At 35.6% G+C, this 15403-nt stretch overlaps 1 protein-coding gene across 1 annotated transcript in view; it reads right to left on the bottom strand.

The window, feature by feature from the left end:
* Window positions 1-1117: 1117 nt before the first annotated feature.
* The window catches only part of LOC136691008 (E3 ubiquitin-protein ligase rnf213-alpha-like), a 43076-nt gene continuing 28790 nt past the window's right edge, over window positions 1118-15403 (bottom strand). The window contains exons 41-66 of the mRNA XM_066663201.1: window positions 15256-15356; window positions 14967-15149; window positions 14659-14825; window positions 13924-14026; window positions 13680-13794; window positions 13374-13578; window positions 12636-12823; window positions 11896-12018; window positions 11607-11717; window positions 10455-10697; window positions 10295-10367; window positions 10120-10154; window positions 9284-9384; window positions 8724-8880; window positions 8212-8392; window positions 6883-6977; window positions 6339-6590; window positions 5196-5328; window positions 4959-5039; window positions 4093-4273; window positions 3513-3714; window positions 2486-2563; window positions 2179-2376; window positions 1777-1866; window positions 1494-1672; window positions 1118-1387 (exon numbers count right to left, since the gene is read on the bottom strand). Of these exons, the coding sequence (XP_066519298.1) occupies window positions 1243-1387; window positions 1494-1672; window positions 1777-1866; window positions 2179-2376; window positions 2486-2563; window positions 3513-3714; window positions 4093-4273; window positions 4959-5039; window positions 5196-5328; window positions 6339-6590; window positions 6883-6977; window positions 8212-8392; window positions 8724-8880; window positions 9284-9384; window positions 10120-10154; window positions 10295-10367; window positions 10455-10697; window positions 11607-11717; window positions 11896-12018; window positions 12636-12823; window positions 13374-13578; window positions 13680-13794; window positions 13924-14026; window positions 14659-14825; window positions 14967-15149; window positions 15256-15356 (3720 nt within the window). The 3' untranslated portion in view covers window positions 1118-1242. The remainder of the gene's footprint in view (window positions 1388-1493; window positions 1673-1776; window positions 1867-2178; window positions 2377-2485; window positions 2564-3512; window positions 3715-4092; window positions 4274-4958; window positions 5040-5195; window positions 5329-6338; window positions 6591-6882; window positions 6978-8211; window positions 8393-8723; window positions 8881-9283; window positions 9385-10119; window positions 10155-10294; window positions 10368-10454; window positions 10698-11606; window positions 11718-11895; window positions 12019-12635; window positions 12824-13373; window positions 13579-13679; window positions 13795-13923; window positions 14027-14658; window positions 14826-14966; window positions 15150-15255; window positions 15357-15403) is intronic.

The raw sequence follows: 15403 nt of genomic DNA, 5'->3' as shown, positions 1-15403 counted from the left end.
TGAGTATAATAGAATTATGTGAAATTAATTGTAGAAATCAGGACATAACAGACAGCAAAAGGAGTCAATTTGCTGCAACAATGGGCTAAAATGACCCCTATGAGCATACAAAGATTCTCAAGAGATATCCTCTGTTTTGGAGGTTTTAAAAGTGAAGAGTGGACAGGATATATTAAAATGTATTTCATTTTTATTAACACAGACTTTTAAACTGATACCATTTTGTCACTATTATTTTTATGTCATATAACATTTGAAAACTTTTCTAACTTTTGATAAGTAAGAAATATTAGCAAAATCTGGAATTTTATTTATTTATTTATTTTTGAGTTTAAGACTTTAAGACCTCACTCCTTTTGTAAGGGAATAATAAGTGACACTGGTCCTTTTAGTTCACTCTGAATCTGTGTCTACGAATCCACCTGTCTTTATATCTTGTTACCTTAGACACTGATAGGAGGGTATACAGCACATGCCAGTGTAATGGTAGTCAAATGCTGGGTTGCTGCAACACTCATCTCAGGGTGGCCTGAGAGGGCATCAGTGGTGATGCTTTTGTTTTGGCGTGTGGTGACTCATCCTGCCTCACTGAAGACTGTGAGCGGAGGGCAGTGGATGGAACATGGGTTAAGTGGCTTACCATATTATGTGTAGGCAACTGTGCCTTTTTAGTGCCATGTGGAACAATGAGAATAAGAGAGTTCTTGGTTTGCTGTGAAGCTAAAGCAGGGAAGGAAGCAGGTACTGAGTTTTCATTTGCTTTATTTATACAGGTGTCATTAATAAGAGAAAATGGGTTACAGTTGATTTATCTGGAGTGATGAAGATAAGGTTAAAGGATACTGGGTAAATTACTGAGAGAACACAATAAATGGACATGATAACATTTATAAAGTCAACAGAATCAGGTCACAGTACAAGTGAAAAGGCCCACAGCTCCATCCAGTGGTATATAACTGCACTTTCTCAGTGTAGATATGTTAACAGCTTTGGAATCATTTAAAAAACAAGGACTAATATATATATATATATATATATATATATATATATATATATATATATATATATATATATATATATATATATATATATATATATATATATATAAATACCTGGTTTGTAAGTGCATGAGATCAAAGCTTTTCCTGATTTATATTATGTGTAAATAAACAGTTTGTTTAACTGTGTTAAACAGTTGTGCTTAAAATGGAATGTCATTGTTTTGTCTTAATCCATGGTCCTTTATCTTAGCTGTTTGTGGGTCACACTGAACCTCCAGGTCTCCACCAGCTGGGACAGCAGGATTTGCTCTGGGAACTCCTCTTCCACATCTAGAGGAACTTCAAGATTTTTACGTTCCATGTAGGAGGCCAACGTATCTTTAATACTAAGAAGCAAGAAATGGAAATGAAATTCATTTAGTATTGTAAGCATGAGATCATGACCCAAAACACAATGTTAGGTAAATTCTACTAGATTATTTGCATTGTCACCTCCAGTCTGATTTGAAGGTTTCTAAAGCTCTCTTGTTTTTCAGTTTCAGCAACAGGAACTCATGCATTTCAATCAGCCAAGTGTCTGCATTGCTCTTAGACAAGAAACCATTCAACAAATTTTTCTCCTCTTCCCCAAGTTCTTGCTTGTATTCTGCTGGGACTCCTGAAAATGGGTCCTGAGAGAAGAAGGTACACCATAAAGAAGAAATGCACAAACATAGGTTATTGGTATATGAACCAGCCAGTATTTCCCAAATTGTGTCCTCATATTATCCATTACCCTTTTAAGGCGAAGCATGTATTCCGATTTGAGGGAGGTAAGCAGCTGCCACAGAGACACACAGTGCTTCAGACAGCATCTGCCCAGAGTCTTCACACACCAAGCAGGATGGCATAATCCAATAAACATTAAAACAAATCAAAACACAGAAACAATATTTCTAATTAACCTTTAAAAAATAATAAGTAATCATAGTGTCTATTACATTTCTTCTGAATATTTGTTTTCTTTCAACAATATTCAGCATGTTTACTCATGACCACCACCTAAAGAAACAGATGAACAAAAACCCCTTGCCCAGCCTCTAATGATTTCTAAATAAAGGTCTGTTCTTTCCCAAGTGGAAATTTCTATAAATGTATCTTGATAAAATAATTACCTGATATCATACTGCTGACTGACCTTAAGGATATTAGGAGCAGTGTGGCTGCCCATTTGTAATCTCTCTTCCAGGTACGTCTCCAGGGGCATATTTTCATCTTCTCCAGTCATAGCCAAGAAGCCCAGAGTGACCTCAACAGCCACCAGTGCCTCACAGACATCGCTGAGAGACTGCAGCTCCATCACCAGCCCAGCAGAGCTCAGAGAGGTCAGAGGCTCCTAAAACATATGCAAAAAATATATAAATGAATAATCCAATCATCTTGATTATGTCATCCAGATGCCTGACTCAGCAGTACACAAAGACACTGCTGCTATGGTTCCTTACCTGAAGCACTTTTTCTCTTACGTCTTTGAAAATGTTTTCATAGTTTCTCTCTTGTCTACTGACTAGAGTTGGAATTCCCTGTAATAAAAATTCATATTAAATAAGTCATATAAGCCAAATACATTTCATACAGTACAGTGACATACACTGAGACATTGTTGGTGTTTTTGTATTTTACTGCAGTGCATTCTGTTTTATAATCTTTGCTATATTTTAACTTTAATATTCACTTTTTTTTCAACTATACTGCAAATAATATTTACTTCCAATGAGTTTAAAAAAGGTTGAGTGACTGACTAATTGATTGACACTACAATAGTTCATGAGCATGAGCACTGTATACAACCAACCCCTAAATAACCAGAGCATTGCAAAAATATTAAACTTAGTTTTTACCTGATAATTAGAAATGTATACAATTTCTATATTTACAGTAGTCTTGGTTATTTCATAAAATATATTCATTTAATTGTGGATTGTGAGAGGCATGAGCATCACTGTGTTTTAAGAAGACTGATGTGTTTCAGGTTTGCATCCTAAGTGGATTTGTGCACTTTTAGTACATAATTCTATCAAAAAACCTAAGTAAACTTCCCTTCTGTGAGAAAAACAGCCTCAGACGTCTGTAATTCTCCACACAAAAAGCCTGTCATGGGCTTGATACTGGGCTATAAGTGTTTTTCACTTAATAGAACCTAAAGTAACCTAAAACATAGGTGTATCAGTGGTTAAATGGACAGAATCCAAATGCTTTAAAGTGGCTCTGACCCTGCTGGAATTAACCAGTCCCAGGTTGACCTTCTCTATTCCTGTTATTAGAGATGGTATTGCTCGCTGATTGTATTACATACATACATAGTTCTTATATGCAGGAATTTGACTTTGTCACCCCCATCTGAGGGCATTAACAAACTAACAACTGGATCATATTTTTAGTTTATGAGGACCGATAGAATGCTCCATAATAACTGGGTCAGAGCATTAGAACTATAGAACAGAAATCATAATTAAAAGCATGTTCACTCACTGTCAACGAGATGCGGGGTTTTCCTTGTAAGAAGCGAGTGAGGATCTGTTGCTGGATCTTGGGAAGGTCATATTCGGACAGTGTCTCTCGACCACGTTCCATGCTGTACTGGCAATTTGCTAGCACCAGGGGTAGCAAGTCTTGTTCCACTTCATACCGGATCACATGCAGCTCACTTAATTCTGCCAGGCTAACCGTGTAGCTGAACAATGGCACATAACATATAGCACACTCACTTTCATATTCCCTAAACACTTTGTGTGTCCAAAGGTTAATCGAAATCTCTTACAATTCTTGAATTCTGCTAATTCAAGTTGTATCAATTGTGGAAACACAAGTTTAACAACTTGCAGTCTCCACGGAAACACAGAAAATGAAATGTAATGTTCTGAAGTAGCAATATATGAGCTTGAAGTCACATGCTAAGCACTGAGTAGAGGTGCATAAAGCCCTCCATCTTTAGACTGTACCATACCATACACTATCGAGAGGAGTTGGAGTGCTATTTGTGATCAAGAAAATGACATTTATTGCACTGAGCTTGAAACTGAAAAATAAGGCGTTAATGGCAGGTCACTACCTGTTGTGTTCCCTAGAATGTTTGTCCGCTGCGCTGACAAGTTGGTTATGAAGAAAAACCAGGTAACTGAGCAGCGCTGTAGCACACAGTCCTGCCCCCTGCCTTCGGGGAACCAGCACCTGCAGCTCACTGCCCATATCCAGATCCAAACTGCAGTAATCTCCTGGAACATTCACCTCATCTTCAAACACACACATAACGCATGTTCAGAACTGACACAGAATTGGCTTGTTTTAAATGTGCACATTGAATATGTTGTTTTGCTAAACAAAATAAATTAACACATTCATTGAAGGAAATAAGTATGGCATTTTGTACTGCAGTTATTTGTGGAAAAATGTTTATTTGCTCAGTTTAAAATTCTGGACAAATTAAAGGTTTGCAAAGTTTAAGTTGTCTTTAATTCAAACATTTTTAAATAAAAACAAAGAGAAATTTGGTCTTTAAATGAGCAAAAGTGCTTTCTTGGTAGAGGACGTGTACTTATTTTCACTCTGTACTCTGTACCGTAAAATGATTAGTGACATAATTTTCATAAATATAAACCGTGACTAAGCGAAATAGTGTAGAATCTTGTTGAATTTTTTGTTTTGCCCAGCTGCATTTATGTTTTTCTTGGGCAAAACCATAAAATGACATTTTTTTGAATAATCAAGTAAACAAATGTACCAAATCAATGCATTAACATACAAAATAGTTCTCTCCTAAATTTAAATTCAGTGGTGGTGTGACAGAGAGATTTGTGCTTTTGCATATATCCATATAATGACAAGCTTTTTTAAAAAGGAAGTAAAATAAAACAGGAATAATCAGAGAGAGAGAGAGAGAGAGAGAGAGAGAGAGAGAGAAAGAGAGAGAGAACTTACAAGTGGCCAAGGACACTCTAAGCTTGTTCCATAAACTCAGGAAAATGTGAATGCGCTTCTCATACCAACTCTTTAGAGATGCTGTTGAGGTACAACATAAAAATGTTTTTCAAGCTCAAGTAAAATAAACTTTGATACAGCCAGGCCACTGGGTGTCAATACAATGTGTCTATTATTATGTCAAAATTTATCATTGGGGAAATTATTTCCACTTTATGAACATGACACGTTATTTACCTGTTGATTGGTTGTCAATAAACTCCCTAATAGTGCCACTACACAAATCAGGGAGGTTCTGATACATTTTCACCAGTTTTCTCTGCAGAGCCAGTATGTCCGGAAGGAACCTGATCAATCGAAATTCTGCCTCCTTCATAGAAAATCACAGAAACAAGTAAAATTGTTTTCAATCTGAATCTGCAAAATTTGCAAAAAAACAACTGCAAAATTTGACGGGATGATCTAAAGAATTGTTGCCCAAGGCCATTATAATATTCTTGTTGATTTTCTAATTACTAATAAAACTATTAAATTTAACATACTGGGAGAAGAAAAAACTTACAATTTACGCTTTAGGGATTTCAGAGTAGTGGTGCACTGTAAGTGTTTGCTTATGATTCCTCAGATTACAGTTATTATTATTTTTATTGTTATTAATAATTTTATTATTATTATTTCTCAAATAATACATTTACTCATAGGGCGACATGGTTTCACAACAGGTAGTGTCCCTGTCACACAGCTCCAGGGGCCTGCCTGGAGGTTGTGGGTTCGAGCCCTTCTCTGGGTGACTTGGTGTGTTTGGGAGTTTGGTGTGTTCTCCCCCTTTTTGTGTGTTCCGGATTCCCCCCACGGTCTAAAAACACATGTTGGTAGGTGGATTGGCGACTTAAAAGTGTCCATAAGGGAGAATGTCGCTTTCTCCAGAGTGTGTTGCTGCCTTGCATCCAGTGATCCCGGGTAGGCTCCTGACACACCACGACGCTGAACTTGACAAGCAGTTACAGACAATGTTTGATCAGCCTTCTCAGTCCTTCGCAGGGTGACACACACTCACACAATCACACCTATGGACACTTTTCGGTAGCCAATCCACCTACCAATGTGTGTTTTTGGACCGTGGGAGGAAACTGGAGCATTCTCACGGAAAGTCACCCGGAGCGGGACACGAACCCTCATACCCAGATACCTTGAGCTGTACGACAACTGCTGCACCACCGTGCTGCCCTTATTTAAGAAACTGCAAAATATTGGCTAAAATCAACAATTTAAATATTTTTATAGATAATGTGGTAATTATTTTTTTCAATTAGACAAACAATTTAAACATGTGACTGCAGTTGGTAAAAAACCCTCAAGACATATTAAAATAGAAAATACCTTCTGTAGAAATCTCCAGAGTAAAGGGAAGTTGTCTTTGCCATCATTCTGCTCAACAATGTGTGTGAGGCTAAGCAGAGAACCTTTCTCCCTGCAGCTCCACACAGTGGAGCTGTGGAGTACACACAGCTTCGGCAGAGATGATAGGAACATGTACGGGTCACCGTACATCACCTTCAGGATGGGGTTAGAGGACACTCGAGAATCAGCTTGCATGCGGGTGCTCACCTTTTTCAGTTTATGTTCCAGCTTCTGTTAACCCAAAATTAATAATGCAGAAAGAGTTATTACTAGAGAAACCATAAAATGTAAATCAAAACAACATCAGAACTTCCCATAAACCCTGCATGTGAGCTCACACTTTATTTAGTATTGCTACATAACATACATAAACCAAATTCATAAGAGGATTCCAGTTACTGAATACATTTTAATATTCACAACAGAATAATACATTAAGGGGTCAACATTTTAAGTGGAACAGCATGGTGTCCCAGTTCTGTGCCCAAAACAAAAACAAACCAAAAAAACGCAGCTCCTTTACCTTTAGTTTGGGAGTGATGACATTATGAGCCATGAAGATCTCCCAGGCATTCCTGGCCTCCTTTGTTGCAAGAGTAGTATCATAGCCCCCAGGCCCTAGCATCATAATATTTATTTACCACATTGTATTTAAGCAAGAAGCAAACCACTGATCATACGGGCAAATTATGTTACAGTAATTCAAATTAGAGCTTGCATCTATACCATTTGTCCTGTAGAACTGTAAAAACAAAGTCTATTAAAAAAAAAAAAAAATATATATATATATATATATATATATATTTCTGTGTTCACTTCAGCTTCTAAAGGTATCTTTCAATTCTTTCTATTGTTAGAAATATATATATATATATATATATATATATATATATATAGGAGAACTTCCTCAGACACTGCTCCCAGATGTATTTATGCTAAAATGTGTACTACAAAATTACCTGAAGAAGATTTGTAAGATTTGTTTGTCCTATAATATCTATTATCTGCAAAGTTTCTTTGCAGTGTTAAAGATTATGATTCTAACATTAAAGGAACACTATGTATTATTTTTAACTTAAAATTACACCTTCAAAATCATTGTGGATAAGATTTGTTTTTTTGTTTTTTTGCTCCTGGGGTTCCCTAATACATTTTTGCAGCACCGTATTCATGTCCTAAACTAGGAACTTCAGGAGCTAGAAACCTAAATCTTACATAGTGTTCCTTCAGAGCTAGACACTTGATTCAAGAAAAAAAGTACAACCCTACTTTATTCATATTTAAAAATTTAATGTTGCATGCCTAAATATACACTTCCTTTTATACAGCACTTTTCTAGACCCTCAAACACTTTACATACTTTGGAAAATTAGGGAGTTGTCTCAGCAACCACAAAAATACCCAGTCCACCTTGATGGTACGACAGTAGCAAATTAACACCAGTACACTCGCCAAACATCAGCTATTTGGTAGAGAGGTTACACAGAGGCAAGAAATACACCCTGGACATTTGGCCTGTCCATTGTAGGGTGGAAAAATGTGTACATCCAGTCAACATATCAACATGTGTTTTGGACTGGGGTGAAACAATATCACCCAGAGGAGACCCATGCAGATACAGGGAGTACACACTCCTCACAGACATCGATAAGGCAAACATTAAACCCAGAGCACCATACCAACATGTGTTTGTATGTATATATATATATATATATAGTACATTTTCCATTACACAATATGTAAAATGATTAGTAAGAAGCCTTCAAATATCTATCTGCTACCTATTGTTTTTTTTTAAATATTGTATTCTCAACTTTAGCGCAAAAATAAGCAAATGTATTCTAAGACTTACACTGAAGATTCTGAGGAGGTTCCAGAGCCCAGCTGAACATCAAATGAACCGTAGTGACCATTTCATCCATGCCTTTTCCCACAGCCCTGCCCAACTGCTCCAAATCCTTCCCAAGATGAAGCATTAAAAACTCACAGGGGTCCTGAACGTGGGGCCGGATGATCTGTGCTATATACTGAGACTTCAAGATAAAGAGAGTGAAAGTTATTAATTATAAGCATAAAATAAATATTGATATATGGCAGTGTTTCCATATGATTAGTTTGATTAGTTGTTGGTAAGAGGAGGAGTAACAAGTGGGTCTCAAAACATTTTCCTAAAAGTTTATATTTTCCAGCAAATAATAAATATATTATATTGATCCTTATGTTTGTAGTGTTGTGGTGTAGTTCAGGATTCATACAGAAAATTGAGAATTTTATGCTAAAATAATCAGGACATGGCTACTCCAGAAACCTGATTTGAAATCAATAATATATGAGAATATCCTCAGTCACTAGCATTAACATTACCTGAGCCTCCTCTGAAGCCCCCAGTAGCATGGTTAAATGAGTCATCATTCTGATCAATGTAAAAGGAGTTAAAGACAAGCTTTTTGTGTCCAGGGTGTCTGGGTTATCTCGTCTTTGTGGGTCTCCTAAGATGTGGCCCATCTGGGTACGATCCACCCTATAAAGACAAATTATTTAATTATTTATTCTAATTTACTAGGATTATCCTGTAATTATTATTTTTTCCTGCCATAAACGCTGATATTTTAACTTAAAATTGTTAGTTACTGGGACTTCCTTTATATTTCGAAATAAAAAAAATTAAGAAAACAAGAATACGTTTCTTAACTCCTTCAACATGTTAGAAAAACTTACTCAGTTAACTCAAGATTTAACTAACTTAAGTCATCAATTTTTATATAAAAACATGTTTTTACAGTGCTTTTTATTATTTATTGTTTTTCAGAGATCTAGACAGACCTGAGCGATTTTAATATATTTTTTAAAAAATCACATTCATCTTGACTATTTCCATCGTTTTTTTTACCATGAAATTTTCATCTCAGCTTTGTTAGACTTACTGCTGGTGCACTTGACTGAAACCTTGCACAGACTTGTGGTTCTGTCCTCCTATCATTGCTCCACACTCCAGACATCTGCCCAGCTGCATGGGCCTGCCACACTGCAGAAAAACAGCTGTGGTTAATCTCTTTATCTCACAAGTATATACTTCTTCTAAATCAATCAAAGGGGTATGACCTCATAGAAATGTAAAAATTTAATGGATACACGTTTGCTGTCAGGCACCTGAGGCATTTTTTAAAACAAGATTTTAGGGTTTTGATTAAAATATTTTTAAACCTGTTCATGGTGGAGATATTCATGCAACATGTTTTAAAGAAATATTTCCCTAAACAAATTTCACGAGATTTACCAATATTTGACCATTTTTTGTTATGAACATAAGGTATGGTTACTGACCGTTTATAATAGAAAATAAAATGGAAATTCTTGTATTTTACACAACATAATACCTGGCATGTATCCACACCATATCAATTGAATTATGCAAAAATTGTCAAAAAGACCTTTGATATTAACGTAATATTGTACATGTAAATATAAAAGTAATTGTAAATATACTCTGTATAACATATTCTCACATATTTTAATAACAACAAGTTTATTTTACATTTAAAAAATATTTAAAAGGCTTAGGTAGATAAACTATAATCTTCTATATAATATATAAAGTTTTTTAGCATTTTATATGTTATATATTATATTATAAATGTTAATTTTCTTATAAATGCATTTTGGACTAAGATGGTTTTGGAGACATTTCTGGATTATACTGGAAATGTATAAATTAAATACATTTAGTACATACATATACATTAAGTAGAGTATGGCTTACCTTATCAACTACACAAGGGTGACCATTGGGGCATGCTAGGAATTACAAATTATAAATAAAACATATTAATAACAACTAATTATAATATCTCCATAATGACAACTGTATTACATTACATGACAAATTTGTTAATTGCCACCGAAATGTGGCAAATGGAATCTGTGGCTTTACTTACTATACCACGTGTGACCAAGAGCCTTCTGAGCAACAGCCAGCATGTCTTCAGGCATAGTGGGTATAAATGCTGCCTGTACAATAAAACATACAGCAACATATTTGAATATACACTCATAAAAATTAGTGCAGTATTATATTAAACAGGGCATCAGACGCACCTGCATGGTGGCAGGGAACAGCCCAAGTTGAGTGAGAGGAGCCAGCACTCGCTCAGATCCACACAGCAGAACAGCCTTCAGGTGTACAGCCAGGTCTATAAGAGTGTTATCTATGTGAGTGCGATGCCCGTCAACACTCAGGCCACCCAGTCTGTTATTCACCAGAGCTGCAGCAAACACCTTCATCTCTCTGGTATCCAAGTACTGTGAGCCATGAATGAAGTCCTCGAGAGTTTGCCGTTGCTGAAATGGTTAAGAATGCAAGTCATAATATGTCTGTGTAGACAATATTGGGCTCAATATTGTAAGAATTTTCCAAAAGTGTAATGTCATATAATATTTACATTATAACCATGCAATATTGTCATTATTTCATTTCTGATGTTATGCAACGTCTGACTAAGTTTTACTAATAGTGTAATACCTTACTGAGAATTTGTCACATTTTCATGTGGAACATACACAATAACAGTTAGTACATTAGTTTAAATATATCTTTGACCAAGATAAGTAAAATGGTTACTTTCTTGGTTCCTTTACAACATTTGGAAAAGTATTACAATATTGGGTTCTTAGTATGTTTAATTGTAAATATGTTTAACTCCTATAAATATTTGTTATAGCCAACAATAACAAAAGTATGGCTGATTTGATATTATTTTTTACTGAGGCAAGTTATATGAAATTCTAAACTTTAACTTTAAGGTAATTTATTATCATTTACAGCCTTTAAATTATTGACATTTGTGTTTATATATTAAAACAAAGACATTATACAATTTCATGGTACATCTGAATCATTAAAATCTATTTGACAGCTACTGACATCACCTTGAGAAAACGCATAAGCCTATTAACTGAATTAGTGAATTTGTTAGTGACTGAGTGAGGTGCTTTATATCTAAAAATCACAAGTGTAATTTTCAATCAGGTAACACAGAATGTTTATGAAACTTTAATATAATCCAGAATGTAAATCATGTAAATGTTTTATAATTTAAAGAGAATGACCAACTAATATTAACTATTAATAAGAACTCATCAGTAAAAAAGATAACCAACAGTAAAAAAGTCCAAATGTGAATATATCTGAAATAACACAATGAAATATTAAAGGCCATTATGACAAAATGAGTTCAAAATATTTCCTACCTCAGGTCTGGGATTAAGGGCTGGATTGGTTTTTCTGAACAGACAGGTAACTTCTCGAAATATGGCAAGAAGTATGTAGAAGGCTTTTCTCCTTGGAGCACATGTACATTTCTAAAAGGAATTTATATGGTATACAGGAATATACATAACTACCACTACAAGAAAAAACTGTTATGATATGTAAACTTGAATAATGTGAATAACAAAATACAATAATTAATATTATTGAATAGCATAAATATAGGTCAGTGGAAAGTCTTTCTAAGTGTTATTTTCTAATTTTACTCACCCCAAGGGATTCCTCTATGACCTGCACTGTGCCCTCCATTGCAGCCTTTGCAACTGCATCACGTACAGATTTATATTCTTCACCATACACCAAATACTGGTCCATCTGGCCCCCAGTTTCTTCCTGCAACACGGTCAGCATAACCAACATTTACATATTAAATCTTAGCAGCAGCAATTTTCTCTAATATTACTGTTAGCAAAATGCAATTTCATATCAATTAGTCTTCAGATTAACAATTATAAAATCAGAAGACTTTCCTGTTGAAAGTGTGGATTCTAAAATTTCTGTAGCTGCTCGGTTATTGTTCAAGATTAGAAAAGACATTTTGTTATACTGCTTATATTTATTGATTATATTTATTTGTTGAAAATGTACAGATATGCGTAGTGTTTTTCCCAAGTCTGATTCATGTAAACATGATTTCCAGACTGCAAATTTTTTAACTAACTCATTTACTTGCATTTTGCCAATTCTCAAATATCTACAGCATGTTTGCATTGAACAGTTTATTAGTGAATAAAAAATTTAGTGAAAAAAAAAGTTTTCATGTTTGCTCTTATCCGTCTTTCTAAACTTTCCATTGTGCTATGGAACATAGCACTGGGATTTTGTGAATGGTGATTTACATTAAAAAAATCTCTCACCATCCAAGGGCTGAATATGACTGAAACTGAAATGAAAGATTCAAATTTTATTAATCCCCATATGGTGTTTTTGAAATGCCATTATTCTTCTACCTGTTGTAAAATCTCCTGTGGGAAAAGCCATTGGAAATCTGCCTCGCTCTGCATGTTCTGGACAACCTCCACTCCTTGCAATCTGCAGAGCTTTCTGATCAGATACACTCTGTACCAGTCATTTCTGCTTTCCACACAGAGCTCCATCACTGTGCCCAGGAACTCCTCTTGATTTTTCTCCATAGTCTCTATTAATGTATATAAAGATAAGTTCTATTAAAAGCCCCAGAAATAGACTTATGTGATTGGAATCATGCACTAATTAGGATCTCTATGTGTAAGATGGATTTCTGCATGTCAGAAAATAAATAACCAATATTACAATCTGCAGTATACAAAATGTTTTAAAACAGAGCATGTACTGAAATAGCATTTTATTCTGAATTTTGTGATCATTAAGTGAAAATATTTATTTTGCTATGTGCAAGAACACTGATGAGAACTAAAATCTGACAGGTAAGCTTCTTTAGCAATAGCAGTCTAACGTATGTGTAGATGTTACTACTGTGCAATAGTGTTAGTCTACTTATTTTTGTGCAGTCGGTAGCTTGCCATATTGTGCTTAAATAACTTCATAATTCAAAAATACTGGCTTGTTTACCACAGGGTATTCATTCATTTCTGTCACAGACAAATCAAGCTTAGACCTTGGAATTCCTATAAAATTAATGAGTCATATGTTCTTCATACAGAATATAATTAGAAGCCTAAAAAATGTATGTGCCCTAATGTACTAACCACTGCTTGGTACTGTGGCAAGCAGCTGGGCACACATGTCCAAGCACACACGCAGTCGTGCAATCTGCTGTAATGTCTCTATGGAGACATCCTCTGTGGCCACCCTTCCTGTGTGTATTGTGTATTGCAGGAAGTCCCTACCATCTTGCAGACGCTGCTTCTGCTCTGCCTCAGAGCTCAAATCTAATTTCTCAAACATGGAGTCCTGTAAAATAGCCCCAAAACATTGACATAAAGATCAAATTTATTTGATATATTTGTTTATGACCCTAAAACCATTTCTGAATCACTGAGCCATGTCCTTACCTCAAAACAATTGATGTATAAAGTATATAGTTCTGTTTTATCAGCACCATCCAGGATTTTGCTTTGTAGTATATTTTTCAAGTGCTGTTCAAGGTACTCATTAACCTCATCAAAGCTGAAAAAATAAATATATAGCACTTAATTCCACAGAATAATATATTTTGTATAAAGTCTGCTGCTTATTTATTTCCCCCTTGTAAAATTCATTTAAAAGTATAAATATATACATAGCTTGTCAGTGTACCTGAATTTGAGCAGGAGTTTAAGCACCACAGAGCGTACAATGGGCTGTCTATCCAAACACTCATCAAAAGGTGAAAGGGCTTTGGTGTATATATGGCTTTGTGCTGGGTAGAAAAGATAAGCAAAACATAATAATATATTAATAATTCCATTGGTTCTGCAAGTCCTATTACCTGGCACATTTAAAAAATGTCCCTTCCTTCAAGCAGACTTCTAACCCAGGTATCTTGTTAACTTATTATTTGAATCTGGTGCATAGGGGCAGGGAAAACACTAAAACATGCAAAGCATAGGGCTCTAGATTCAGGGTTTGGTAATATACACCAATCAACCATAACATTATGACCACCTCCTTGTTTCTACACTCACTGTCCATTCTCTCAGCTCCACTGACCACAGGAGCACTCTGGAGTCATATAAATACAGGCTGGAATGAGTCTGTTGCTCTGTATTCATTGTTTGCCCCCTTTCACTCTGTTCTTCAATGGAACGAGCTCTCGCAGGATCATCACATAGCAGGTATGATTTAGGTGGTGGATCATTCTTAGCGCTGCAGTGACACTGACATTGTGGTGGTATGTTAGTGTCTGTTGTGCTGGTACAAATGGATCAGACACAGCAGTGCTGTAGTGTGCAAGAAGGTTTTCATAATGCTGCATAATCTGGTTGATCACTGTATTTAAACTGCCAGGAATGAATGCCTACCTATGCATAGAACAGGCATAAAGCACCCTACCTTGAACTAGAGCAGCTGGTCTTGCTTCAGCCATGAGGAAAGACAACAGATGCAGAATGACACCTTTGGACGGTGGAGAATTGTCCTTGAAACACATTGTGGACACTGCTTCTACGAAAAACGCATTGCACCGTTGTCTGAACTGGGCATTCAAGTTGAGACAGGCCCTGTAAAATCATCATAGACAGATACAAAAGGTATGTAATCAGTATGATTCTATTACAAGACACTTACAACTACATTTCAGCAAAGATTTCCAATGCCACACAATGTAATTTCCAGCATCTATAGAAACAGACATGACTCACTGAACATCTTCAGACATTTTCACTTCAAAGTCATCTTGCACTGGTTGAGTGCAGAAAGCACAGTACATCTGGCCTGGGATCAGCCATCTCCTGATGCAAAGCTGGCAGAAGATATGATTGCATGGTAACTCCACAGGGTCTTGAGGCTCAAGCTGACATATAGCACATGACTGGAGGCCAAACCTTAACAAGATATGTTTCACAATTTACAACATACACATTTAGTAATGGTTTACTTACATTTCCATAGGCAAAAGATATTTACAATCAGATATATTTGTTATCTTACTTGAATATTAGGTCATCTGCTCCTTTCTTGCAGGATCTGAGTATTTCAATTACAGCTGCAAAGGTTTTCTCCACTTTCATGTCTGAGTTTTTTTCAAGTACCTTTAACAAATACAAGATATTATGACAAAAAATGTAATTTTTCTAAT

This window comes from Hoplias malabaricus, chromosome 3 (genome assembly GCF_029633855.1).
Source record: "Hoplias malabaricus isolate fHopMal1 chromosome 3, fHopMal1.hap1, whole genome shotgun sequence".
Taxonomy (NCBI): domain Eukaryota; kingdom Metazoa; phylum Chordata; class Actinopteri; order Characiformes; family Erythrinidae; genus Hoplias; species Hoplias malabaricus.
This window is presented reverse-complemented; position numbering and strand designations above follow the sequence as displayed.